A 27,450-nucleotide genomic window follows, 5' to 3' on the forward strand; every position below is an offset into this window, starting at 1 on the left:
TATAACTTTTAGATTTTGTTGCTTATGATTTATCACTGAGAGTCTTTCTCTTAATTTAGCAATTACTAAATAATGGTCACTGGCACAGTCTGCACCTCTATGTGTACGAACGTCAATTATACTAGTATGCCTTCTCTTATCAATGAGAATATGATCTATCTGATTATGAGTTTTACCATCTGGAGAAGACCAGGTATATTTATGGATATCTTTATGTTTAAAAGTGGTACTTTTCACAATTAAATTCTTTGAGGTTGCAAAAGTAATCAATCTTATACCATTATCATTACTTAATTCATGAAGACTTTCTTTACCAATCGTGGGTTTAAATGTCTCTTCTTTGCCAACCTGTGCATTACAGTCACCTAACAGAATTTTCATATCATACTGAGAAAATTTATCAAAGACCTGTTCTAACTCTGTATAAAAATCATCTTTAGTATTATCATCTTTATCTTCCGTTGGTGCATGTATGTTTATTAAAATAATTTTACACCACCTACCCTGTAAAACTGCATATGATATCCTATCATTAATAAATTCTACTGTTTTAAGAGCAGAGATAATTCTATTACTTATGAAAAAGCCTGTTCCAAAATTATGATTTTCAGTACCACCATAGAAAAAAGTATAATTTTTAGTTTTACAATTCCCTTCTCCTGGCCACCTAACTTCCTGGACAGCTACTACATCTAATTTATACTTAACTATCTCATTAACTGTACACTGAAATGCCCCAGGCCGGTAAAGGCTCAGAACATTCCAGGTGCCTAATTTAATATCCTTATTCCTAATGTAGATCTTATCCTTAGTCCAGGGACCTCCCGGAGATCCGAACGGGGGACTATTTTACCTGCGGAATATTTTACCTTGGGAACATCCATGGGCTTATATTGCTGTTTCTTGACATGTCTTTTTACAGTGCAGAGTTGTCAGCTCTACGCCTAACCCCCAATATGAATGGAGGAACTACTACACAAGACAAACACAAACACATTAGACAGCACAATTACTACACAAGACGAACACAAACACATTAGACAGCACAACTACTACACAAGACACACCCAAACACATCAAAATTATAACACAATATAAACACAAACACACCACAGCTACTACACAATATAAACATAAACAAACTACACACCATAACTACTACACAAGACAAACACAAGCAAATTAGACAGCACAACTACTACTTCTTCTCTTGATCGACCCCTGTCCCCCGTTGCCCTATAATATTTCGTCAACTCCTCTTTTTCATACATTTAACTATGAATACGGCCAATAACAATGGTTAGCAATTTTTTAAACAAAAATAATCCGTTGGATAATGGATGTTTTCAATGTTACATTGTTATAACTGTATCTTTAGTCAAAATGAAAATAAATGTCTGATGAAGGGAGCGTGCATTGTCCTGAAACGTCACAACGAAAAACTTTTTTCTTATGGCTTGTAAATAACCGTAAACTACAGGAAAATAATTGTACAATGCAAGCAACGTACATACAAGAAAAACTATTATATATAGATTGTTTTCCTTAGCTTCATTTTGCAGCAAGTCTTTTTATAGTTAGCTTTTGCATTATTTACGATGACACGAATTTGCGGTTGCATCTATATATAGATGATTTTTTTTTTTTATCATACTTCCCTTCAACTTCGCCACAGGGAAGGGGCTAAGCCTTTCTGGAAATCATGTTTTGCAATATGTTTCAGGGTTGTTAGAGGTGTCGCACTAGGTGTATGCATCAAATAGTGGTGGACATGTTTTTCTATTTGTCACATTACACATGTTCAACCTTGAACTTTAGCCTTTCTTGGACAGCTGATGTGATATTTGTGAAATAATATTCTCTCCTTTGTTCTTTCCGTGAAAATTATACTGTTTGTGAAATTAATCCAAGCTTTGCTCACATTCATATTCAGTTTCCTTGTCTTTTTTATATGATATTGTTATAATGGCCTGACAGACCCTACAAAACTACCTGGTGATGCATATGATGATTACTAGGGAAAGGATTTTTAGTTTCATAATTTTATTTTTCTTGCTACATCCTCGACATATGCTATTTCGAGGTCTTTGCATTTCATGTACACAACACCCCTCCACTGAAATTCTGTAGCATGTACATCTAAATTAACCATGAATTCTTATAAATGCCTAAAAGCCTTCTTTGTACCTGAAAAATGCTTTCTAAATCTTTTGTGTAAGTTTAAAAGTAACTTTTAATAAGCACGACCCTTAATTTTCACCACAAAGGCTTGAAATCAAACAAATCCAAGAGGAAAAGAAGCAATACAACAGTAAGGTGTGTCAGCATCTTTCGCCTTCTTCTCTGAAAATTTCCACCATCTTCCAGCCTGCATCACGAAATTGGAAAAATGTGGAGTGACACTGGATGAGGTGTTAAACACTGTACTCCCAAGCAATCAAAGGTGTAGCATACTAAACAACGATGCAGGCTGTTTGGGATGTAATTCTGGCTACAAAATCATTGTGGTTAAAGCATAAGAGTGCATGCAGATTTCAAGAACATATTCACCTGATTCGCTTTTTTGAGTGCCTGCTTCAAATTATTATAATTTTCCTGTTGAACAATTATATATATTTTTTAGTCAATTCATTGCAATGAAAAGTGTTTTTTTTTGTATACAAATTGCACCTGAAACTAGTTATTTCTTAAAATTATCAATTTATAAGCACCTAATAGTCCTAAAATGGAGTTTAAAATGTCCCAAATTTTTTAGCACCTAAGAATCAGTTTTCTAGGGATTTGAGCCGGCCCCTGTGGTGGAGTGGTTAGCACATGCTATGTTGCCAGGAGTCCTGGGTTCGAATCCTGGCCTGGGCATGGATGTTTGTGAGTGTCAATTCATCAGTTTGATCATATCATCACTCATACCTACCTTCTCAAATTAGCCAAAAGTGGCACAAGAAGTGAAGTAAAATAAAGCAAATCAATTAATCAACCTAGTGATTAGATTAAAAAACTCTCCTTCCCAGGGTATCCAAACCCAGATTCTTCAGTAGCAAGGTGCCGAGACTATAATACGTAACACACTACAACTGAGGCAGATTAAAGTTTTGAATTAACATTACAGTATTTGCCAGGTGTATTTCAAGACTGACCCAAAGGCCAGGTGTTATAACCCCCAACAGCCCCTCCTTAGGCACGCCACCGACATCAGCCACACAATGTGGATTTCCGAATTTTAGTTTGCTTTCTTAACCTAATCGAACATTAAAAAAAACTTTATGCATACCTTCACATAACTAAACATAACTTCTTTAATGAATTCTAATTGGTAAAGCCTTTTTTTGAACGATTGCGTAAACGTTAATAACAAAATACAATAACTATGATTTTCAGTACACTAACTGTACAAAATATAAGAAAGATAATGGACAACAATTGTTAGATATTCACTGATAAGGTGGATAGAGTAGCATTTATGTAATAATAACAATAAATTTGGATTGAAATTGGTATATTTTAATAACTTATAATAGTTATTATTGTAAAATAACAATAATTATTATTGTCATCATTATTTGTACTAATCAAGTTTTATGTATGGCCTTACTTCCTCTACAAATATTTCTGATGACACCCATGCTGATAAGGAATGAGCTCCCTCCGAAATAAAATACTGGCTACGGGACTGAGTCTGATAATTACATGAAACTGACTACATGGTTTCGTATTTTTTGTAAGAGTTATTTTATTTGCAAATAGTAAACTTCAGGCTGCATAGCGATTTTCTTTTACCCAACACACACAAATTGAACACTCAGCAGTGGTCTCTGATATCGGTGCATCGTGAAAACGCAGACAAGGACTTTTGTATACAAAAAGTAAATCACCTTGTTTTCTTCTCCGATGCAAAGTGTCCAGGGAATATGTCACCAAGTCCTTCCTAGACCCTCTGATTATGGAAGGGGGAACAAATGCTTTGATAAACGTTCAGTTCACGAAAGAATTACCTCATTCCATCTTACTGTTTTATTGTATTGATGTGTACGAAGCAGGGGCGTATATAGAGTTTACCCGACCTACCGAAAATACCAACACTTTGCTAGAAATTCTGAGCAACTTATCTTTTCAAAATGCCCAATTATGATACCAGAAGCAAGTCTCTGCTCAGCATCGCATCCAGTTTTAACAACAAGGGTTACTATACACCAATAAACCGTATTGCAAGGGAAACAAACTTCAGTTAAAACCTTGTTAAACTTTAAATATGAGAGTATAAAAATAATAGAATAATAACCATGGGATCTTTACTGCAGTTTATACGCAGACAAGACTGCACCTACAGTTTAAAGTGGGACACTTTGCTAGTGTCGTAGAGGCTTGTGGCAATTTAAATTATGCTCTACTTCACAGCAATATGAAGTTTATCAGATATCATCATTTTTTAGTACATTATTATTAAGACACTATCAATAAGTTTTTTCTACTAAATAGTTAAGCCACATTTTCTAAAAAAATATAACAATATATATCCAACTGCAAGGTTAGGTTAACAAATCAAAGATTCCAAACACTGAAGAAAAGGAATTTCACAGTTTATAAGAGTTTTATAGAATGCCTCTCTCTCCTTTGTGTATCTATTACACTCAAATATGATATGGTGTATATCTTCCTTGTTGCCATATGTACAGTTTGGGTTTTGTACAATCCGGATCTTTTGTAAATGACTTTTAGTAGTTGTATGTCCTGACCTAATACGATTTAGTAATACTATCACATTCCTTGTACCTTGAACTTTTGTAAACCAAGGCCTGATTCTATTGAAATTAGATATCCTCTGATAAAAGCTACCTGCATTTTGAAATTCAGCTTTGCACCATTCCTTCCAGTTTGCCTTCAACTTTTAAATAAATACATTAACAAATACTATTACATTTCTTCCTTTTCTTCTAACACACAAGAAGTGATTATATGTTTTACACAATTTGAAATTAGTTACAACTTATATGGCACGAACTTTCTCTGCCTTCTTTATTTTCTCTCTTTCTCTGGTTGAGGCTAATTAACTAACTATTTACTAAATCCACATGGTTTCGTACAGCTTATTCAAAACAACTACACATAATTTGCAATGTAATGTCAATTTATTCTGCACACATAGAGGTAATGTTAATAACAATAATATTTTTAGAAAACTAAGTGAGACAGTTCAAATAGCAAATAATGCACCCCCCCCCTCTCCCTGTGGCCGCGGTGGCTCAGTCAGTAACGCGTCTGACTACCATGCTAAAGGTCCCGGGTTCGATCCCTGGCCGGTTCAAATCTGGGAAATTTTCTATCGTTGGAAGCAGCCCCGGTGCCCACCCAGCATCGAATAACATGGGTACCTGGAAGAAACCCTGGGGGATAAAGGCAGTCAGGGGCGTGATGCTGATCACATCACCTCTATTTACGACCGGATCAAGAAAGTGTGGGGCGTTACCCCCACACCCCCTATATGCCTTCATGGCGTGGTGCTATGCACAGGGGAGCACTTTACCTTTTACCTTTACCTCTCCCTGTAGTTGCTTGGAACTTTCGTCAGCTTGAAAATACTTAATTTTTCATTAAGAGCAAAATATTGTTTAATGATAAGAATAAAAATAAGTCGGAGAGCAACTGCCCCCTGTGTGCATGCCTATGACCTAAATCTGTTTAAATATTGATCATGTTAATGTACTTTTAACTTCTACATTCGAATTAATTTTAATTATCAATTTCTTACAGGTGGATTGTGCTTTGCATATAATTGTGAGCTCTACTATGAACAATACTTCCCAGAATATGACCTTGGTTGGTGGCTGTTTGCTGTGACAATAGTAATTGGTAGCATTGGTGTCGTCATAGGAGGTTTGGTGTCTGACAAAATTGTAGCAAAAATGGGAGTGAAATCGAGAGTTGCTGTTTTAGCAATTAGCCAGGTGAGTTAATTAACTATTAATAATTAACAACTTTTAATATTTTTAAAACTTTCACTTTTATAGGATAAGTGGCTTTCCTGCCACAACAGCAGATGTGAATGAATTGGTAACAGCATCCGTGTGGCTTATTGTTTGGAAGCTAACAGTTATGCCTAATGCCACTGGTGTATGCAGGGGGAAGCTGATTGGGCTACAGCCCCTCGTGAAATTTTGAGAATCTAAATTTTCAAATGAATAAAATAAAGAACTTAGGAAAAATCAAAGTGGTAATGAGCCTGAATTACATTTTATAATTTTGAATAACTTTTGAAATGAAGACTAAAATGGGAATTATAAAATACATTATTTTGTATCCCACCCTTTATAATATATTATCCACTTTTAGAACTCCACAGCCCCTTCCAAAAAGAAATCCTGCATATGTCAGTGCTTAATGCCATATAATACTTCATAGTGGAAATATTTACTTGGGAGAGAATGCCTCAGGTAAGTTTTCCAAAACATGGGCATACCTCTTGCACATTTAAAGAATGCCTATGATGCAATCTTAATCAGACAGTATCCATCGTTCTTCTTTTTACCAACTATAAATTCTGTTACTACATTTTGAGGGAACAGCTAGGCTTGTCAACTTTAAAGAATGAAATTTTCAGGGAGATATCTTTACACTTTACACTATAACCTTCTACAAACTGTATCTATATAATGAAGCAAAACTGGGTAGAGGGAAATAGAGAAGTCTTGAGACTGACTCAACAATGCCTTGTCTGCACCTCATGCAGATGCTTTGACACAACAATGTGTTTAAACTTTCTATTCACACCCTCTCTTAATTACTTAACTCGATTTTCAGTCTCTTCAAAATAATATTGTGAAGTTTGTAATATCAAATTTCTCCATGTTAAAATGTAGTTTAGTCTATCTTATATCTTACCTATACAGTGATATATGATATTGAAATGGATGATTTTGGGCTGAAACTGTCAGGACAGATATTTTACATATGTGTTTACAATTATTGTCACTTTAAAATGATATTTTATCATAAACGCTCGAGCATAGGGCATTCAAGGGTAAAAGCAAATGAAAGTGGTCTCATGCAGTACTCCAGTTAACACAACAGATTTATAGTAAAGTCACAAGTTCATTGTAGGTAGGTTCGATCCCTCACCACTGGCAAAAAAGAAATTTGTTCACCAGACAGTGAAAGAAGTGCTTGCTTGAAATGTAGTAATGCAATGTATAGCAGGTAACAAGAGACAAATAATGCCCATTAATATTTATTATATGCTATTAATCTCCCTCACTTCAAACACTTCTATATATATATATATATAGACAATTGTTCAGTCATTTTTGTTAATATTGTAAGTTCTAGATTTTGACAATTCGCCTTGTAATCAAGGGGTCCCGGGTTCGATACCCGGTGGAGGCACATAGTGGTTCGGATTCCACTTTAAACTGTAGGTCCAGTCCCAATTAGCCTTACTGTGCATAAAGTGGACTTACGACACTAAATCAATCAACCAATTTTGACAAATTAATAGTTCCTATGAAACTTGTGACATAACAAACACTATGAGAATGATATATATTTTCACAATTAAAGAATTTACCATGGACAACTTCTTCGGAAAAGTTTTTCCTTTTCTTTCTTTCAAAATATTGCTATCTTCGCAGGATTTGCAGGTACATTTTACAGAATAATATAATTTTCCCTCCCGTGTGTTGAGTAAAAATGAACATTGATAGAAAGTTGGGGTGTCATATGATAAGCTAATATTAATATAGTTAAAATTATTTCTCAAATAAATGTGTATAAGGCAGGCACGGTTGGCTGTATAGCGCAAATGTGCAGTGAACCCCCAGTAATATAAAAAATAAACAATAACTGAGATGTTCATGAGCGTAGAGTGCCAAATTCTCTTAGTGAGAAGGAGAAACCACGGGCCAGAGCCACTCAGCTCCCCTCTAGTTCCGTTTCGTGCAAAGCCTCCGCTGAACCTCCGCAAGCCAACCCCTACCATGCTAAAAGCTTAGGACGGCTAGCAGAAGCTCGACGCGTACATATGGCGAAAATACATGCAGTCTGATACTGGAGGAAGGCCGTCTCGTCAAAACGGACATGCGCAGTTCGTAGGATCACCAGCGAGCTGGAGTGAACCACGCTCTTCTCACTTCGTGTTGCACTATGTGTTTCAATTTGAATTCATTTGGCATTCTCTTTGTATTATTTATATTTTACAAGACTTATTGGATTAATGAAGAGGGTGTAATATAAATGTTGAGGTGACCCCAAACGAAAGCTAGAAGTAAAGATGATGGGACAAATAAGATAAATATGATAGAAAACAACTTGCCTACACATTCAGAGTTTTCTTCTTTAAGATGGAAACACTTCAGGTGGAAGGAGCCGAAAAGTCAAAAATAGCGCGAGGGCGAGGGGTTGCTTATCGGACAAGACTTAAACAACCTTTTGGTCACGTCAGGCTAAATGCTTTCGTTGACATGTTAGGCTTTTTACGTTTAGTTGTCTTAGAATATATACACTGCAATTTTCGGGGCTTTACCGTGCTTGACCAAAAATGTAATATTTACTATTTATTCAAGCCTAACCTAACAATGAAGGCATTTCACACTTACGTCAGAAGACGACCTAAAAGTTGTTTGGGTTTCATGCGATCAGTTATACTCTAGCACGATAGGGTGTTCGAGGGGACGCGCGCGATTGACTTGGTTACATGTCATTGTCTCCATACTTGTTAGTTTGTTTTGAAGTGCGTGGCTGGTGATTGAAATATATTTGGCATGGTGATACGTTGAGTGGAGTGTAGTTGTTGCTGTGTGAGAAGTTAACATATTGCATAGAATAGAATCGCTTTGATTTAGCGATATACTTATAGTTATATAAGAATTATCTTGTAATCAAGGGTCTTGGGTTCGATTACTGATACATATTCATTTTAGCAGGCAGAGATTTGTATTTTTATAGGTTCAGGATCCAGTTCCAATAATATAGTCTATTTGACAGTGGTGGGACCAGAAAAGAGTTGACAAGAGTGGAAGAGGCGAGAATATTTTCTGAATTCTGAGATACCCCTAAATACAATACCATACGAAAATCTTAAATTAAAATGATCGGCCCCTACACACACACTCCTTGGTGCTGTCACTGTTATCTGAACATAAAGCAAATTAACTTTGTCAGTACTCTACCGGCCAAAATTTGATAATTTTCCCAGTACTATCTCTACGAACCAAAGCGTGTAGTGTCTCAAAAGGTTTAGATAAGTCCACTTTGCATAATTTTGGTGAACCCCCAGGAAAATTATGCACGAGCCGCGCCTGGTATAAGGGGGAAAGCATGTGTTTTTATATTCATATATACAATTAGCAATGTTTATTTTTGTGAAATTTCTGCAAATTAGTATTATTTTCAATGATCCTCTCCCACCTAGGAAGAAATTAAGAATCACACTACTTTAATCCTTCATTAGGCATGTGGGTGACCAGTGTCGCCCATATTCATTCCGTGATTGCAACACTGTGAACTATACTGGGCATCCATGCCTTCCTGTAGCTGAACATTCTTCCTTTGTCTTTATTCTAAGTTCATTTGTGTAGTTCTGTTGCACTTCTAAGCAATGTAATATGATGTCAGTTGTATGCTTTGCTGACATTTGTCAACTATGTCCCTTTATATGTAACAAGAAAAATGTCAAAGCATCGAAAGACAGAGCACATGACAGGTTCAGATGTTATACGGAGGCGAGTTCATGACCAAAAGTGAACATGAGACTGCTTCCGTTCTTACATATTTAGGTTCATCGGAGAGAACTGTCACTCAAGCATGAGGCTGACATTAACATTATAATATTACATGGCTTAAGTGCAGGAGAACTACACAGCTGAGCTTAGAACAAGAACAAAGAATAAATGCTCAGTATAGTTAATTGTATTTCATGCTTTAAAGACAGTTCAACGGTTGTGTGACGTGTGTCACGTAGTGTTTGAGAATGTTAGTTGCATTAGGCACATAATTCTCTATTTTGTGCCAAATTGTATTAATACAGTAGCGTGCAAATTAATCCGAACAAGATGCATACTTTTCCAGGTATACAATGATCTTAAAATACGTTGCAGTTTTAAGCTTTAGTTTCACTTTTTAAAAAAAAATAACTGCAAATTCTCTCTCGATAATGCCCTGTGCTATGAACAACGATCCATTTTTACTCAATAGTTCATTGTTGAAGACCTGAAGTGGAGTCTATTGTTGAAGTATTTTGTTATCGTCGACAGACAAAGAGTCAGTTGTGTTCCAAGTTAGGTGCCAAGTGGAAGGTAAGTTTTTTTTGTGTGAGTGGTTCTTATTTCTGCTGCTACCCAAATGGATACAATTCCCCACAAATGGTCGAAAGTTGTTACGTTATCAATGACACAGACAAATTGCTACAGAATGTGGTGTCGGATTGGGTACGGTTAATTCAATTTTGAAACAATACCGAGAGACTGGATCCATCGAGCCTCAAAGAAAGGGAAAATGTTGTCGCAAACAGAAGACTTCGTTGCAGGATGACCGAATTCTTATTAGAAAAAGCTTTTACACATTTTTTTTTTGGTAAGCAACTGTTTTTTCAGTAGCCTACAAGCTTTTCATCCAGATGCAAGCAGTCTGCGACGCACTGTTGTAACGTGGACGTCCACTCCACTTGACAATAAATCAAGTGGTAAATCAACAGCAGTCAGTCTGGGGTTCTGTTTGCTTTTTCTAATAAGAATTCGGTCATCCTGCAACGAAGTCTTCTGTTTGTGACCACATTTTCCTATTCTTTGAGGCTCAATGGATCCAGTCTCTTGGTAGTTTCAAAATTGAATTAACCGTACCCAATCCGACACCACATTCTGTAGCAATTTGTCTCTGTGTCATTGAAGTATGCTGTGATAACGTAACAATTTTCGACCGTTTGCGTGGCATTGTATCCATTTGGGTAGCAGCCAAAATAAGAACCACTCACACAAATGACTTACCTTCCGCTTGGCACATAACTTGCAACACAACTGACTCTTCATCTGTCGACGATAACAAAATACTTCAACAATGAAATATTGCGTAAAAATGGATCGTTATTCATAGCACAGGACATTATCAAGAGAGAATGTGCAGTTATTTAAAAAAAAAAGTGAAACTAAAGCTTAAAACTGCAACGTATTTTAAGATTATTGTATACCTGGAAAAGTATGCATCTTGTTCAGATTAATTTGCATGCTACTGTACTTTGTCTTTTATTAATGTTAACCAATTTTATTTATTTTGCTCATTATGGAATGTTCTTATGTGACAAAATTCTACAACAAAATTGACAAAATTTCAGCACTTTCTGCACTCTTCCTCAATTACAGAATTTACTTTTACACACACATACTAAATATATTGTTTAAAAATAAAGTAAAATAGATGCTTATGATTTGTTGGAAATTAAAACATTTTAATTCTAAGTTTTAGGTTAATAGAGACCAGAAATGTTTGTAGACTTCTAATTTTAGAATTGCTGTCATTCCCAAGTCCCCCCATATGAGAACAATTAACTTAAGCATGGGTTGGTGAATATTATTCACAAATTGAAGGAGTGTTGGACAAATAATGGCTGACATTTGGATCGATTAATTTCACATGACCTTTTCACAATTTATAATCAAAACTTCAGAATGCTCACATTGTTTTAACAAAAATAACTGCTTTGAAATGTCATTAATAATTTCAAAATATTTATTGCAGCTGATCGCAACTCCAACAGCATTTGGTAGTGTTTACTGTAACCCTCTGTGGGCCATGATCACTTTAGGAATTTCATATTTCTTTGGTAAGTAGGCGAGAAAACTATATTTAATTTGTAACTTCTTTTTATTATTATTGCATCAACAGAATGAAACAAACATTTAGTTTTGTTTGCATATATTTGGTGTTGTTAATTTTGAACTTATATTATGAAGTTTTCATTTAGTTTAAATAAATATCAATGCTCTAATTCAGCATAGTGCATGGCATGAAAACTTCTTAGGCATTAGAAATTAAGTTTTATAGTTTTCCTCAAAGAAAAACATTTCTTGAAAGACATGATATATCACTCATATCTTTAAATACCAACGTTCCTGATGCTGATTCTGCCTCAGTCTTCAGGGTAGTGTGTTAATCTACTAAGTCATAGTTAAGTCCCAGGACACATGTGTTTGGGGACGGTGTCTATTATGGAGAGTGAAAAAATTGTTGCCTGTGGCCCAAGCTCCACCTCGTCTGATGGTCACATCAAGACCTGTTTTTATATGTAAACTGCCAGGCAGGATTATATTGTGATGGCCCAGGCTCCATCTTGTCAGAAGATTGACAGTGCTGGAAATCAACCCCAAAAAATGCAATATTCTCCTTCAGTGCCGCTTGCATGCAACTGTCATACCCTGAATGGTTGTGGGCATACAGTTCTCAGTGCGTGTGCTTCACCGATCCTCATTTGTATGATGACTTGCCAAAGCAATGTATCTGTAAAAATTACATCCATGCCCAGGCCAGGATTCGAACCTGGGACCTTAAAAATAAATTACACCAAAACCCTTCAACAGATGAGCACTCATATGCATAGTAGCAGAGAACTTCAACCTGAATTCGCCAAGTAGTGAAATTTTTTTTTTTTTTTAAAGTATGCAAAACTATTTGTTCTTGCAAAAACATGTATTTATTTTATATTCATTTTGTTTTCTTTCAGCTGAAATGTGGTTTGGTATATTATTTGCCATTTTGGTGGAGATAGTTCCTCTTGCTGTTCGTTCAACAACGATAGGTGCTTTCTTGTTTGTGATGAACAACATTGGTGGAAATCTTCCAATTCTTGTGGAGCCAGTTTCTAAGGATATTGGTTACAGAGAGTCTCTCTATGTGTTCTACGCTGGTTTCTACCTCATTAGTAAGTATAAATTAATTTTTGAATTGCAGTACTAACTCAGATACCACTTATTTGAAAGTGGTTAACATTTGTTTGGAAAGGTAAAAGTTAGATGACAATTGGCTGCTTAGGTTGCTGAAATAAAATTAATTTACTATACAATTTCAATTGCGTATGCAACCCTGAGAATGTTACAATAGAGAAATAGTTCAAAGGATGAACAAATTTGTAGTTAACTAGATCACAAATTCATTTAAGCGATACTTTGCATCGACCGTAACTAACACACTAGTATTCTTAAACCTAAAAGTTTATGGCTGCAGCAACACAAGCCTTCATTGTGTTCCTATCCTGGGCAAGATCAATCCAATCTTTTCCATTTCTACCAGTTTCCTATAAGTCCATCTCAACAATCTCTCTCCATCTTTGTCTTGGCCTTCCTACTGGTCTCTCACCATCAAGTTTCCCAACAACAATCCTGTAAACTTTTCTTTCCCTCCTATTCGTGCCACACGACCTGCCCACCTAAGTCATCTTGATTTAATTATTCTAATAATACCTGAACATGAATACAAATTATGTAACCTTCTCCACTCACCTGTCTCATCCCTTTTAGGTCCAAATATTTTTCTAATGATTTTCAAAGACTCTTAATTTATGTTCCCTTTTTAATGTAAGGGACCAAGTTTCACATCCATATAATACTACAGGGCCTCCCTGATGGCACAGTGGTAGCATCGTCGCCTTGTAATCAAGGGGTATTGGGTTCGATACCCAGTGGAGGCACAAGTGGTTCAGATTCCACTCTAAACTGTAGGCCCAGTCCCGGTTAGCCTTACTGTGCATAAAGTGGACTTAAAAACACCAAATCAACTATATAATACTAGCTACAGGCAAAGTATATTTTAACTTTTACTTTCTTAGATATTATATGAGAAGATAAAAGTTCATGAAGAGAAAAGTAACTGAATTAAGTCTGCTTTTTATTTCTTATTTAATATCATTTTCCTTTGTTGTTATTACTCCTAAGTACTTGAATTTGGAAACTGATTGAAACAAGTTGTTATCAATAATTACATTTTGACTTATTACCTAACACTTGGTTTCAATCTGTAAGCATATATTTAGTTTTCTCTTTGCCAACTTCCAAACCTCTCTCTTTTGCATCCCCCTGGGGGTTTAAATAGTTGAAAACAGATGGGATGATTCCCATCCCTTGTTACAGAAAGTTTACTGTGGCACACCCATATGAGCACATATTTAATACATATAAATAAAGTGTGTGTGTGTGTGTGTTCTATACTACTAGGCAGTGGCGTATCCTGGATTGTCAAAAAAAAGGCTTGCTGTACACATTTTTTTTTAAAACACATATATTATGGAATTAGGGATAGCATTATACACATTCAATAGTTGACGATTTGCACATTAACATTACTAAATATTGCATAACGTATAAAGTAATGAAATATGGATAATAAATGTTTAAAACTCACCAGGTTTGATGTCTGATGTGGAAGTCTTCATAAAATCACTTGATATTTATAAACAGTTTATATTTGCATTGGAGATTCACAATTTAGGTTTGTTTGGCTTATGCAAATAACATTATAGTAGAGACCTAAATTACAATCAGAGATTCAGGAACAATAGACCAGACTTAATTAAAATGATTTAAATGTAAATTCTGCTCCTCTGCTTTGAGTGGTAAATTTTTAAAAAATTAAATTTTTCGTCTCGAAATAGAAACCCATAGTACGTTTAAATTGTTAAATCCAGCCTTAGTCCACACACTTGTCTATTGTTTGGTGTTCATAGAAAATGGCCAACAGAACAACCTCTCTGTAACATCACAACCTGCTAACCAGCTAGTTTTCTAATATTGCGCAGTTTGAAAATGTCTTACATACTCCTGCTTCTTATCTTCATGATTACTACGCAGACGGGTTAAAGAAGGGCAAGGTCTATCATTTTTAACTATTTCTTCTTTTTCCGAGAAAGAGCGAAAGTTGAATGGTTTTTTAATTAGGTCCTGTATCACCCTCTGTTTCATTTTCAGTCATTTTTTTAAATATTTTGGGAAAATACTGCACTAAGTCATGTGGAACTTTGAAAGAGGACCAGAAATAAAAATTGAACCGAACTTTAAACTAAATGTGCATTGCACTGTACCTCCAAGGAGAAAAATCAATCTCTGCCACTGCTCTTTGTTCAACAAAACAACAAGCATGCTCTTCCCTTAAACTGTGACCTCACTGCATACAGCCAACGCGATATTCACGCATTGTGAGGAGGAAGAAGTGCAGAGGGGAGGGAAGAAGCATGCGAGCAGCGCTTGAACATGTTAAAATCTTCCTTCGCTGATGCAGTTCATCCATTACTCTGCGATGACATTAATGAGCATTTCTACATTCTAATTTATTCATATAGAAGTATTTATTTTACACGAGAGCGCTCAACTAAGCTTATATTACATTTGTTGGATCTGAAGTGAAAGGAAGTAATAATTATTTTCCCGCGATTGACGCATGCACCCAGAAGATGCCTCTGCTACTAGGAGTAGAAATATTGTCATGTAGTCAGCAGAACAAATGTACAATACAGTATGCTGTGCTTGTATGGAGACATTTTTGAGATACCATGAAGTTACAGGAGGTTTGCAATAAGACAAAAAACGTATTCTTGAGGCAAGATTAAAGTTTAGTACTATAGCATGCTCCAAATCAGTAGTAATCACCAGTGAGCAGAACGCTACATTTAAAAAGTAGCTTCCCTACAGCTACATTTACCAAAAAGTAGCTTGCTACGCTACTCTTGTTCGCTACTACTGAATGAAACAACCATATACAAGATATCGTAGATTTTCAAAAGAAGCTACAACTAGTATGATAGTTGTACTTACTGGAAAATAATCCTGTTATTTATTTTCATGAATCCTGTCATTCAAGAATTTTGACAGCAGTGTTACTTCCGTTACTTATTTTTATTAGTGTTTGAGAATACCGTATCTATGCAGGTTTGATACCTGGTGGAGGCACATATTGGTTCAGATCCCATTTTAAACTGTAGGTCCAGTCCCGATTAGCATTACTGTGAATAAAGTGGACTTAAAACACCAACTCAATCAATAACGTACCTATGTAAGTGGTATACCAATTAAAATTTGACATATGAATGTTGCAATTATGGTGTTACCCAAATTAATGATAATAATTAAACACAAATACAATTTGATATGATTATTTATGTTTATAATCGACATATTTTTCTTGAGAATAAACATTTCATTTTTTAATAGACTGATATGAAGACAGTATTTTGACCGAAAAATATATCTCGCTGACTCTTTTTGAAGGACTGTAATTGTCATGAACATGATGGATAAACAGATATTCTGAATAAGTATTATCGTGTTTATCGAAATTAAGTACAAGATGTTGCGCAAAAGGGGAATAACATTATAAATGTGATATTTATCTCTTTAGCCCTTAAACGGAATGCTGGGAAGGGGGTTACTGGAGGATCCGTCTATGGTATAAATGAGAAAGAGGTGGAGCGCTGTTGGGAATCCTTACCTGAAAACACAGTGGAAATGTGTCAACTTGTAAAAGGTCCTTTGTCACCTCGGACAGAAGGTCCCAAGTTCGATACCTCGCTGAGGCATATAGTGGTTCGGACCAGTCTCAATAAGCTTATCTGTGCATACAGTGTACTCAAAACAAAAACTAGGGAAGACACCTAGTTAGGAGAATGGGATCCTCCTGCTGCTCATTCACCATTCTTAGTCATTCTCACAATTAGCCAAAATTAGCAGCAATTTTCTAGATAAGAGAATTACTAAATAAACCATTCATCCTCATTGTCATGATTAGTGAAATTACAGAACAACGACATAATAGTAGAGGAAATACATAAATTTGGAAACTGTATATTAACTAAAGAAAATTGTTGTTTCTGCAGGAAAGTCAATTACTCATGCAAACTTTTTACAATAGACTATCATAAAATATATTGAGGAAACTGACATGTGAACCCAAGTATTCTAAATGTATTGTAATTTTAAAATTAGTGAACAAATATTATGACGAAAATAATTGCAATTCCAGAAAGTGTATTCTATCGTTCTTGTAACAATAATTTCTTGCTGGTGGATCCTATGACAACGATCAATGCTGTTAACATACTGAGCCATTGATTGCTGGCACTATGGGTTTGTCATCGTAGTGGAAAATGGATCGCTTGTTTCTGCACTGCAAGTTGTGTTTGACAAAGTAATTAATGACATTTTTCTCTCTTACACCATGGATATCCACAGGATTTATTCCGGGGGTGGCGCAGACGAGGCATTTTTCCCAGGGGTGTTGCTAACGGAGCATGTTTCTCCCCAAAATAGCGATTCAGCTAAAAAAAATGTAGCTGTTAAATTCATATATATAAATTAGTTATCTGTATATTAGAATTATACAGATACTAATTAAATAAATTATGTGGATCACTATAATCTGCGATATCAAGATATTTATAATCTAGATTATCTGTATTTCCATATGAGACTGTGTCTCTATAAACCTCCTGTAAAAGTAAGCATTATTGTGGATTTTTATGCTGTTGCCACATTCAAAATTTACTTCAGACTGCTGAGATGAAATGTAGCTACAACTACAGGAATTTTGTAGCTAGCTACAGTAGCGCCGCTACAAGTAGCATGCTACTTCAAACCACTGGTAATCACATCATCAAGTTTTATGTAGGTTGTATTATCAATAAGCAGTAAATTGTATATACAGATTCAAGAACTGATATACTACATAGTTTGTAGTCTGTGCGATGTTAAACTGCTTTGTTCTCTTGATTTTTTGTTCAGTATTTGTGCTCGTCCAAGTAAGATCTAATAAAAGTTCTCAGCATAGAAACTGCGATGTTCATTAACCCAATATTTTATATTAATTTTGTTCTCTTCTTGCTCTCAGGTTCAGTTATGTTCCTCCTGACAATGTTCCTCATGGGACCACCACCAAAGAAGGTTGACAAATCAGAAGCTGCTTATGACAATGCTGCATATGAAAATGGCCTCCCAACTTTGGACAGAGCCACACCTGCAGTGCCCGAGGTGGAGAGTAGTAGGCTGTGAGTGAACTCTACTCCTGATCTAAAGAGTACAAAACGAATGGACACGTTTAGGTGTTCCTGAAGATATTGAAGACATACGCACAGTTGTGCTGCAGTGAAAATAGTGGAAGTGTTGATTTCTTTCTACGAATGAAAGAAACCGTAAACTTTCATTAATGTTTTAAGAGAACTTAAGATTTTTAGACTATTGAATATGCATATATTTGGATTTAAATATATTCTAATCTGCATGAATTTTAAAATATCGATTTTTAAAAATATATAAAGACATTAAGCCCAAAGGTTTTTAAAACAGTATTATATAAAATGAGAATATTTTAATTTCAGACATGTTTGCACTAAGAATTAAAAGCATATTTAGGACATTCAAACCAGATAATTAAGTCAAAACTGAAATAGAGCTAATTGCTTTGCAACCATAAAAATGACATTTATGATATTGCAGTAGGTTATTTTAAAATGTACCTCCTTATAACTACAGCTCAATTTCCATTATTGATGAAACGGACATTCTTCAGTACCTCAAATATGACGTTACAAATGTAGAGTTAATAATTTCTACTGTTGCCCGATTTGTAGTCTCTTGAAATAGTAAATAATTATCACATGCAGAATCTGTGATATTGTATGACAAAGTTCAGTATTTTCTAGTTCATTTACAATGCATTATTTGTAACTGTATGTGATGCATAATGATGATTACATAATATTTTGTACCTGTATGATATATTATCAGGTGACTTCAACTTTTTTAAACAGGTACAACGTTGGTTGGAAAATATGTCTTTCCAGTCATTTTAGTTAGTTAGTTGCTGATGGAAATCACAAGATTAGCTAAAGTAGAAACATTGTGACACCATGGTTTACTTTAGTTATTTTTTTTTTATATAATGGAATATCTTCAGAAGTTATATTATTTTATTATTCTGAAGCCCATCTTATAAATGTCAGCATTTCAACTAGACAACAATAATAAGTTTTGTATATTGTGTGTTATTTACATGTGTTTTATAATATTTGCAATGCCCATCATTGTAAACAATGTTAAAGAGAAAGAAAACAACTGTGTGTGTTTCCAAAGAGTTGGCATTTTTTTGTATAATATATTTTTGTAAATATACAAGAAATATTTTTTTTTGTTTGTGTATAAAATGATCTACACCACTGAATCCCTCCTTTTTTTAATGAAATACCTCATGCTTTTAGTGAAAGCATAAAATGTAGAGCAACTGTTTTACTTAAGATTTTTAGGTGGAGGCACAAGTGGTTTGGATCCAACTTTAAACTGTAGGTCCAGTTGATTAAACTCACTGTGCATAAAGTGGACTTAAAACACCAAATCAATCAATCAAACTTAAGATTTTTAATATTTGCTTTTTTTTATTGGTTGGGGGGAGGGGGGCTAGGAAATCCACTCTTGATTTTGAAACAAAGAAAACAAATAAATATACAGCATAGGTATCGGTGGTGTGTATTCTGAAAATTTGACCTGATTTACCATGTGCATTTTTTATATAGATTAATTAGGTATACTAGAGATAAATCACAAACGCATGCATGCAAGTAAAGCAAAATCGGAAGTCTGACAGCTTCAATTTTTTCAGCAATTTCTCTATATACGGAAAGTTTGATTACCGACAGTAAACCAGGAAACATGGGAAAATAAGTCACTGGTAAGGATATGACTAGAGTGACAGTCCACATTTAGAGTGCTGCAATGAGCGTTTTTCGCTCAAGCAACAAATAGTTCGCACAGGCAACGCTAGATGGCATGCAGAATTGATAGGTCTTATGCTAGAGCGGAATACACTCGAACCCTATTAGTAAATGCATTTCCATCATTTATCTATGGTAATGGGTCCTCAAATAAGGATCGTGAACTAAAAGACAAAGTGAGATTGAAAAATAAGTGAACATATTCATCTAGTGTTAAAATGCAGTTTTGTATATCTTACACTGAGATACGTGAAATGAAATAGATGATTATCGGCTGAAACTACAAAGGCTGACATTTTATGTTTCCACATTAAAATGATGTTCCATTGAATGTTATAACTGCATTTTATTATTTCGCAGAATATGATTATCCTTTTCGGTAAATGAACAATGATGTACACATATTTGTTGCACTGTGATTCAATATTTGTAATTGCCTAGGCAGGTCCGTCAGCATGTGTAGGGTCTATTTTATGTTTCGGTCTATAAATATTGCATACTTTCATATACAGGGTGCGGCAGAACCAACTAAGCAGTTTTAAGGAGCAATAAAAAGTAAATCTGGATATATAGAGAAAAATGTATTTGTTTTCTAAATTAGTACAATATACCATTTTACATTCATTTAGTTTTGAAAATAATGTCCTCAAGATGGCGGCCGTCAGCATCAATACATTGTTGTAGACGATCCCTGAAGTTTCGAGCAGCTCTTGCACACATATCGCAGGGTATGGCATTCATTTCGTCAATAATCCGCTCTTTTAACTCTGGTAGGGTGTGAGGGCGGCTTTTGAAAACCTTTTCCTTCAGATATCCCCAAAGAAAGTAGTCACAAATGCTCAAATCTGGTGACCGCGCAGGGCACCGGACATCATCCCTCAAAGAGATGAGGCATCCCGGAAACATTTCTCTCAAAACATCAAGTGAAATTAGAGCTGTGTGAGCAGTAGCTCCATCCTGTTGGAACCACAAGTCCCCCAGTCCATGTTCTTCAACAATCTCGTCCATTCTGGGTTGCAGAAAATTTTGCAACATTGAAACATAACGTGTGGAATTCACTGTCACTGTCACTCCTTCCTCCTCAAAAAAGTAAGGGCCTACCACGCCAAATTGTGATATGGCACACCACACTGTCACTTTAGGAGAATGTTGCGGTCTTTCATGAATAATGCGGGGGTTATGTTCAGCCCAGTAGCGAAAGTTTTGCTTATTCACGCACCCACAAAGATGAAAATGTGCCCTGTCACTACTGAAGAAAGCTGCATTCGGAGGGATCTGAGCAAGCATTTGCTCACGCAGATTTTTACGGTTGGCGTAGTCTGCTGGGCGTAATTCTTGAGCAATCATTATTTTGAAAGGATGGAACTTCAAATCGCAGTGCAGAATCCTTCCCAAACTGCGGTCTGAAATCCCCAATGCAACAGAATGTCGTCGAGCAGAACGTTGTGACGATTGTTGAACTGCTGTTCTCACCCGCTGCACATTTTCTGGCATTCTGATGGATCTGCGTCTGCCATGTGTATCTCTTCTTAGTGTGCTACCAGTTTCCTCCAACTGGCGAACCCACGACGGAATTGTTTGCATTAGGAACGGTATTGTTGCGTGGAATGTTGAACTGGCGCCGAAAAGCTTGTTGTGTAGCGATCCCAGATCTGTTGTTTTCATAAAACGCGCGAATGGCAAAACCACGATGTGCACCGGTCCAGACCATCTTAGCTACTGAAATGGGGTCAACGCCTGAACAAAGGCAGACCACGTGCAACTGCCTACCCCCACCACAGCTCCCGCGGTAATCGATTGAAACTGCTTAGTCGGTTCTGCCGCACCCTGTATATTGTATTTGAGCCTAACTAACTAACTCTCTAGCCTTCTTAAACCCGAAGGTTCATGGCTGCAGCAACACAGGCCTTCCATCTTTCCCTATCTTGAGCAAGATCTATATACTCTTTTCCATCCCTACCGATTTCCTTTAGCTCCATCTCAACGTTGTCCCTCCATCTTCGTCTTGGCCTTCCTACAGGTCTCTTACCATCTGGTTTCCCAACAAGAATCCTGTAAACTCCTCTTTCCTCTCCCATTCGTGCCACATGGCCTGCCCACCTAAGTCTTCTTGATTTAATTATTCTAATAATATCTGGACATGAGTACAAATTATGTAGTTCTAAATTATGTAACCTTCTCCACTCACCTGTCTCCTCATCCCTTTTAGGTCCAAATATTTTCCTAAGGATCTTATTTTCAAATACTCTCAATTTATGTTCCTCTTTCAATGTAAGGGACCAAGTTTCACACCCATATAATACTACAGGCAAAATTACGGTTTTGTATATTTTAACTTTTAGTTTCTTAGATATTAAACGAGAAGACAAAAGTTTATGAAGAGAGAAGTAACATGCATTTCCTGAATTAAGCCTACTTTTTATTTCCTCTTTAATATAATTTTCATTTGTTAATATTACTCCTAAGTATTTGAATCTGGAAACTGGTTCAAACGAGTTGTTATCAATAATTAGATTTTGATTATTACCTAACACTTGGTTTCGGCCTGTAAGCATATATTTAGTTTTCTCTTTGTTAACTTCCAAACCTATCTCTTTAGCAGTTTCGAAAAATATTTTAGCATTATTCTTAATTGTATTCACATCATCCCCCAGTAAGTCTACATCATCTGCATATGCTAACAACTGAGTCACACCATTTAATTTTAGTCCTTCTTTAGTTTCTCTTACCTTCCTAACAGCATATTCTAAGGCAAAATTAAAGAGCAATGGAGATAATGCATCTCCTTGTTTTAACCCATCATGAATTGTAAATTTGTCAGACATATTATTACCCACACGAATTTTACTTTCTGTTTCACTTGTGCATATTTTTATCATACTAACAAGCTTCTTAGGTATTCCAAACTCTACTAATATATTATATAATTTATCTCTTTTCACCGAATCATATGCTTTTTTGAAATCAATGAATAGCTGATGGACGTTTTGATTATATTCCCACTTTTTTTCAAGTGTCTGTCTGATGTGAAAAATTTGATCTGTAGTTGATCTGTTACGTTTAAATCCACATTGATAATCACCTATAATTTCATTAGCATATGGGGTTAGTCTTGTTAAAAGAATGTTAGACAATATTTTGTATGTTGTTGAGAGTAGAGAAATTCCACGGTAATTACTGCAGTTCATTTTATTACCTTTTTTAAACACAGGAACAATTATGGATTCTTTCCACTGTTGAGGGATTTCTTCTTTATTCCATATTAAACAAATTAATTTATGAATTTGACATATTAATGAATTTCCACCATATTTAATTAACTCAGCTGGTATTAAATCAATGCCAGGTGCTTTGTTATTCTTTAGCCTTTTAATAGCATCTTTAACTTCAGTCAAGTTAGGTTCTGGAACTAAAGGTTCTGCTGTGTGTACTTCATTTACTTCTGATTTATCTCCTACATGGACATTTAAAAGGTCATTAAAGTAGTTCTTCCATCTATTTAGAATATCGCTTGGGTCAGCTAGAAAATCACCATCTTTATCTTTTATCAAGTTTACTTTAGGTTGCCACCCCTTTCTAAATTCATTTACACCTTTATATAAATCTCTGATATTTTTATTTTTGCTGTTTGTTTCAATTTCGTTAATTTTACTTTTCAGGTAATCTCTTTTTTTACTTCTAAATGTGCGGTTAACTTCTCGCTTTATTCTATTATAATTGCTTAGATTTGTATCATCAGAGTTATTTAACCACCTAAGTCTAGCCTGATTTCTTATTTCTATTAGATTATGACATTCATTATCAAACCATGGCTTACTTTTTCTCGGTTTATGGTATCCTATACTTTCTTTAGCTGCTGATTCTATTGCATTACGTATGTGCTCCCAATTCTTATTTACATCTGTTTCATTTACATTTTCATCATCATTTAAATCCTGCAAAACATCAAATCTATTTGACAGTTTAATTTGGTAATCTTTCTTAATTCTTTCATCCGTAAACTTTCCTGTATCAAATTTTATAACTTTTAGATTTTGTTGCTTATGATTTATCACTGAGAGTCTTTCTCTTAATTTAGCAATTACTAAATAATGGTCACTGGCACAGTCAGCACCTCTATGTGTACGAACGTCAATTATACTAGTATGCCTTCTCTTATCAATGAGAATATGATCTATCTGATTATGAGTTTTACCATCTGGAGAAGACCAGGTATATTTATGGATATCTTTATGTTTAAAAGTGGTACTTTTCACAATTAAATTCTTTGAGGGTGCAAAAGTAATCAATCTTATACCATTATCATTACTTAATTCATGAAGACTTTCTTTACCAATCGTGGGTTTAAATGTCTCTTCTTTGCCAATCTGTGCATTACAGTCGCCTAACAGAATTTTCATATCATACTGAGAAAATTTATCAAAGACCTGTTCTAACTCTGTATAAAAATCATCTTTAGTATTATCATCTTTATCTTCCGTTGGTGCATGTATGTTTATTAAAATAATTTTACACCACCTACCCTGTAAAACTGCATATGATATCCTATCATTAATAAATTCTACTGTTTTAAGAGCCGAGATAATTCTATTATTTATGAAAAAGCCTGTTCCAAAATTATGATTTTCAGTACCACCATAGAAAAAAGTATAATTTTTAGTTTTATAATTCCCTTCTCCTGGCCACCTAACTTCCTGGACAGCTACTACATCTAATTTATACTTCACTATCTCATTAACTGTACACTGAAATGCCCCGGGCCGGTAAAGGCTCAGAACATTCCAGGTGCCTAATTTAATATCCTTATTCCTAATGAAGATCTTATCCTTAGTCCAGGGACCTCCCAAAGTAGTCCCCACCCGGAGATCCGAACGGGGGACTATTTTACCTCCGGAATATTTTACCTTGGGAACATCCATGGCTTTATATTGCTGTTTCTTGACATGTCTTTTTACAGTGCAGAGTTGTCAGCTCTACGCCTAACCCCCAATATGAATGGAGGAACTACCACACAAGACAAACACAAACACATTAGACAGTACAATTACTACACAAGACGAGCACAAACACATCAGACAGCATAACTACTACACAAGACACACACACAAACACATCACAACTATAACACAATATAAACACACACACACACCACAACTACTACACAATATAAACAAACAAACAAACAAACAAACAAAAACAAACACACACACACACACACACACACAATCCTGTTTTCCCACCCTCCATTAAGAGGAAGCTGTACTTTTCACGACAAAGCGAATTAATCTTTACTAAAAAGTAATATATTTGTTTGCGGTGTATACTTACAACATACTTAGTAGTAATTAATCTATGGCATGTTTTGTTGCTAAACCGGATTTTTTTACAAACTAAAAACATTTGTAAATTAGTATGTTTTCGTGATACTAAATAGCACAATTTATCACAATTTCATTTCTATAATTGCGTTCAGTAATTTACTGATACATTTACTCCCCATGTAAGGCGTAAAGAACCTTAAAATGGGTTGGTTTGAAAATTTTTAGTGCATATTTTATACGAAATAGCTATTTCGTTATGTAACCCCCCCCCCCCCCATCCTCCTATGTAATATCCTGAGTATGCTCTTGCTCCCCACATAGTGCTGGAAGTGAGAGGGGTGTATCCCCCAGGGAGCTAAATTTACGCACAGAACCCCCTTGCTGTCTTATTGTCAATATATTAAACCACAGAAGCATCCCCTCAGCTTACCCCCAAGACTCAAGACTGCTTAACCCTGAACTTCAAGCACTGCCCCCATCACCGAAATAACAACTCCACTTTCATGCGGTTACTAGTATTGCAACATAACGCATGGACACAAAAATATTACATTTTGGAAACCATAATTGTTTTCCAAACCATCTAATTATTTGAGTCCACTTTATGCACGGAAAGGCTAACTGGGACTGGACTTGTTTAAGGTAGAATCTGAACCACTATATGTCTCAACTGGGGAGAATATGATTCTGAGGTAGTGGGTGTGTGAATTATTCTTCTGTTAGAATTATTTTGTGCACAGAGTATAATCATATATTTTATGCAACTGTGTATTGCTCTAATTCGTATGTATGAATTTCAATCATCCTATGTATGCCTATTGTAATTGGAGCAAAAGCTCTGTTATAGGTGAGATGTAGACAAAACTAATAAATTCTCCAACATCAATACAAACCACATCTCTTAAAATTAAACCAATCAAGGTCAGTGTGTGTGCATAGTAGCTTTCGACACACAAAAACAATATTTGCTGTAACCTAGGTTATGCTTTAGTAGACGTGGCACGTAAGAATTACACATATACAGCACAAATCAGTTAATACTGTGAAACTGAAAGAGATCTGAAAAAATATATTAAATGAACAATGTGGAAGGTTTCTAACTTACGGGCATCAAAGGACTCAAATGTATTATCTCAATATGAGCAATGCAAGTAGTGCAAAATTAAAAAAAACTATCTTGACAGTGATTGTCCCACATTTCTTAGCTGCAATAGCAGCCAGTGTAAATGGAATTAATATACATTACACTCCCCATAGCCAAGCCTTGATATCAATCTCAAACCTTTCTTTTCTGAAAGCAAAACCTGATTTTTTTAAAAAAGTGCTCCCTTGTAAAGTAGGCTCTGAACATAATTAGGTAACAACTATGCGTGTAACAAAAAAAAATAGTAGGTACATTCATCAAGAAACAAAGAGGGACAAGATTAGTGGATGAACTGCTACACAATAGGTAGAGTTGTATCAACAGTTAACAGTAAGGCTAAGCTGATAGCAGTTTGAACTGATACTGCTGCTTGAAAATTGTATTTGAGCCTTACATAATAATATACGTAATTATTATTTAGAATTGTAATTGCATAGTGGTTTCCTTCCACGTATGGGCTTTAGGTTGATAGTACTCCTTATTAGGCTCTGAAATATGGGATGTTGTCAGTCATTCCACTAAGAGTGTGGTATGAACAAGCGTATCACGCTCGAGCATGGGAGATTCAATCGAGTATTTTTGAGCGAAGTGGTTCAATGCAGTACTCTAGTCCACATATTCTATGGTTCAATGCACATTGCTACTCCGTTGAATATTAATCTGTATAAAATCTGTTTCACAATGTGAGTTTACAGTGATAATGAGTTCCAAGATTGCATTTGTAGGACAATACTAAGAAAAAGTTGTTTCGCAAAATAAATAAGGACTTCCTTTTGGCAAGTTAAAAATATCTGGAAAATCAGAATTATATTTAAAACCTTGCTACCTGAACCATATTTAAATTTCATCACAATCAAAGTAAATGTTTTTTTATTTATATAATTTCAAAGAGTGGTCATTTGGAAATGACAAAAAAAATCACTTGTTTTAGTTCTGACGACGACGAAAAAATTGAGAGCATACACAAAAAGAAATGCTTATTATAGATTTACATGGAATTGAGTAAGCTAAATTTTGATGCAGCTTTTCATTTAGGTCTACTGGTTAATTTGAATTGAAGTCCAAACTTGAGTACCCATATTTTTTTAATCCAATAGTGGTGTGTCTACTTCTCTAGTTGTTTCACCTAAGGACAAAAATAATGCAAAATGTAAAACTCGATAGGAAACTGTAATAAGCCTCAATATGGATAAAGATGGAGATGTGATAATGGAGAAAGTTATGCCCTTCCTGGGATAATGGAATCCATTAAGATTAGCCAA

At 35.3% G+C, this 27,450-nt stretch overlaps 1 protein-coding gene across 2 annotated transcripts in view; it reads left to right on the plus strand.

The window, feature by feature from the left end:
- The window catches only part of LOC146002373 (protein spinster homolog 1), a 407,500-nt gene extending 388,344 nt beyond the window's left edge, over positions 1-19,156 (plus strand). For both annotated transcript variants that reach the window (XM_083140102.1, XM_083140101.1), the window contains exons 8-11: positions 5,749-5,942; positions 11,719-11,803; positions 12,701-12,898; positions 17,848-19,156. In XM_083140102.1, the coding sequence (XP_082996228.1) occupies positions 5,749-5,942; positions 11,719-11,803; positions 12,701-12,898; positions 17,848-18,008 (638 nt within the window). In that variant the 3' untranslated portion in view covers positions 18,009-19,156. The remainder of the gene's footprint in view (positions 1-5,748; positions 5,943-11,718; positions 11,804-12,700; positions 12,899-17,847) is intronic.
- The last annotated feature ends 8,294 nt before the right edge of the window (positions 19,157-27,450 follow it).

This window comes from Lepisma saccharinum, chromosome 18, assembly GCF_977018435.1.
Source record: "Lepisma saccharinum chromosome 18, izLepSacc3.1, whole genome shotgun sequence".
Lineage (NCBI taxonomy): Eukaryota > Metazoa > Arthropoda > Insecta > Zygentoma > Lepismatidae > Lepisma > Lepisma saccharinum.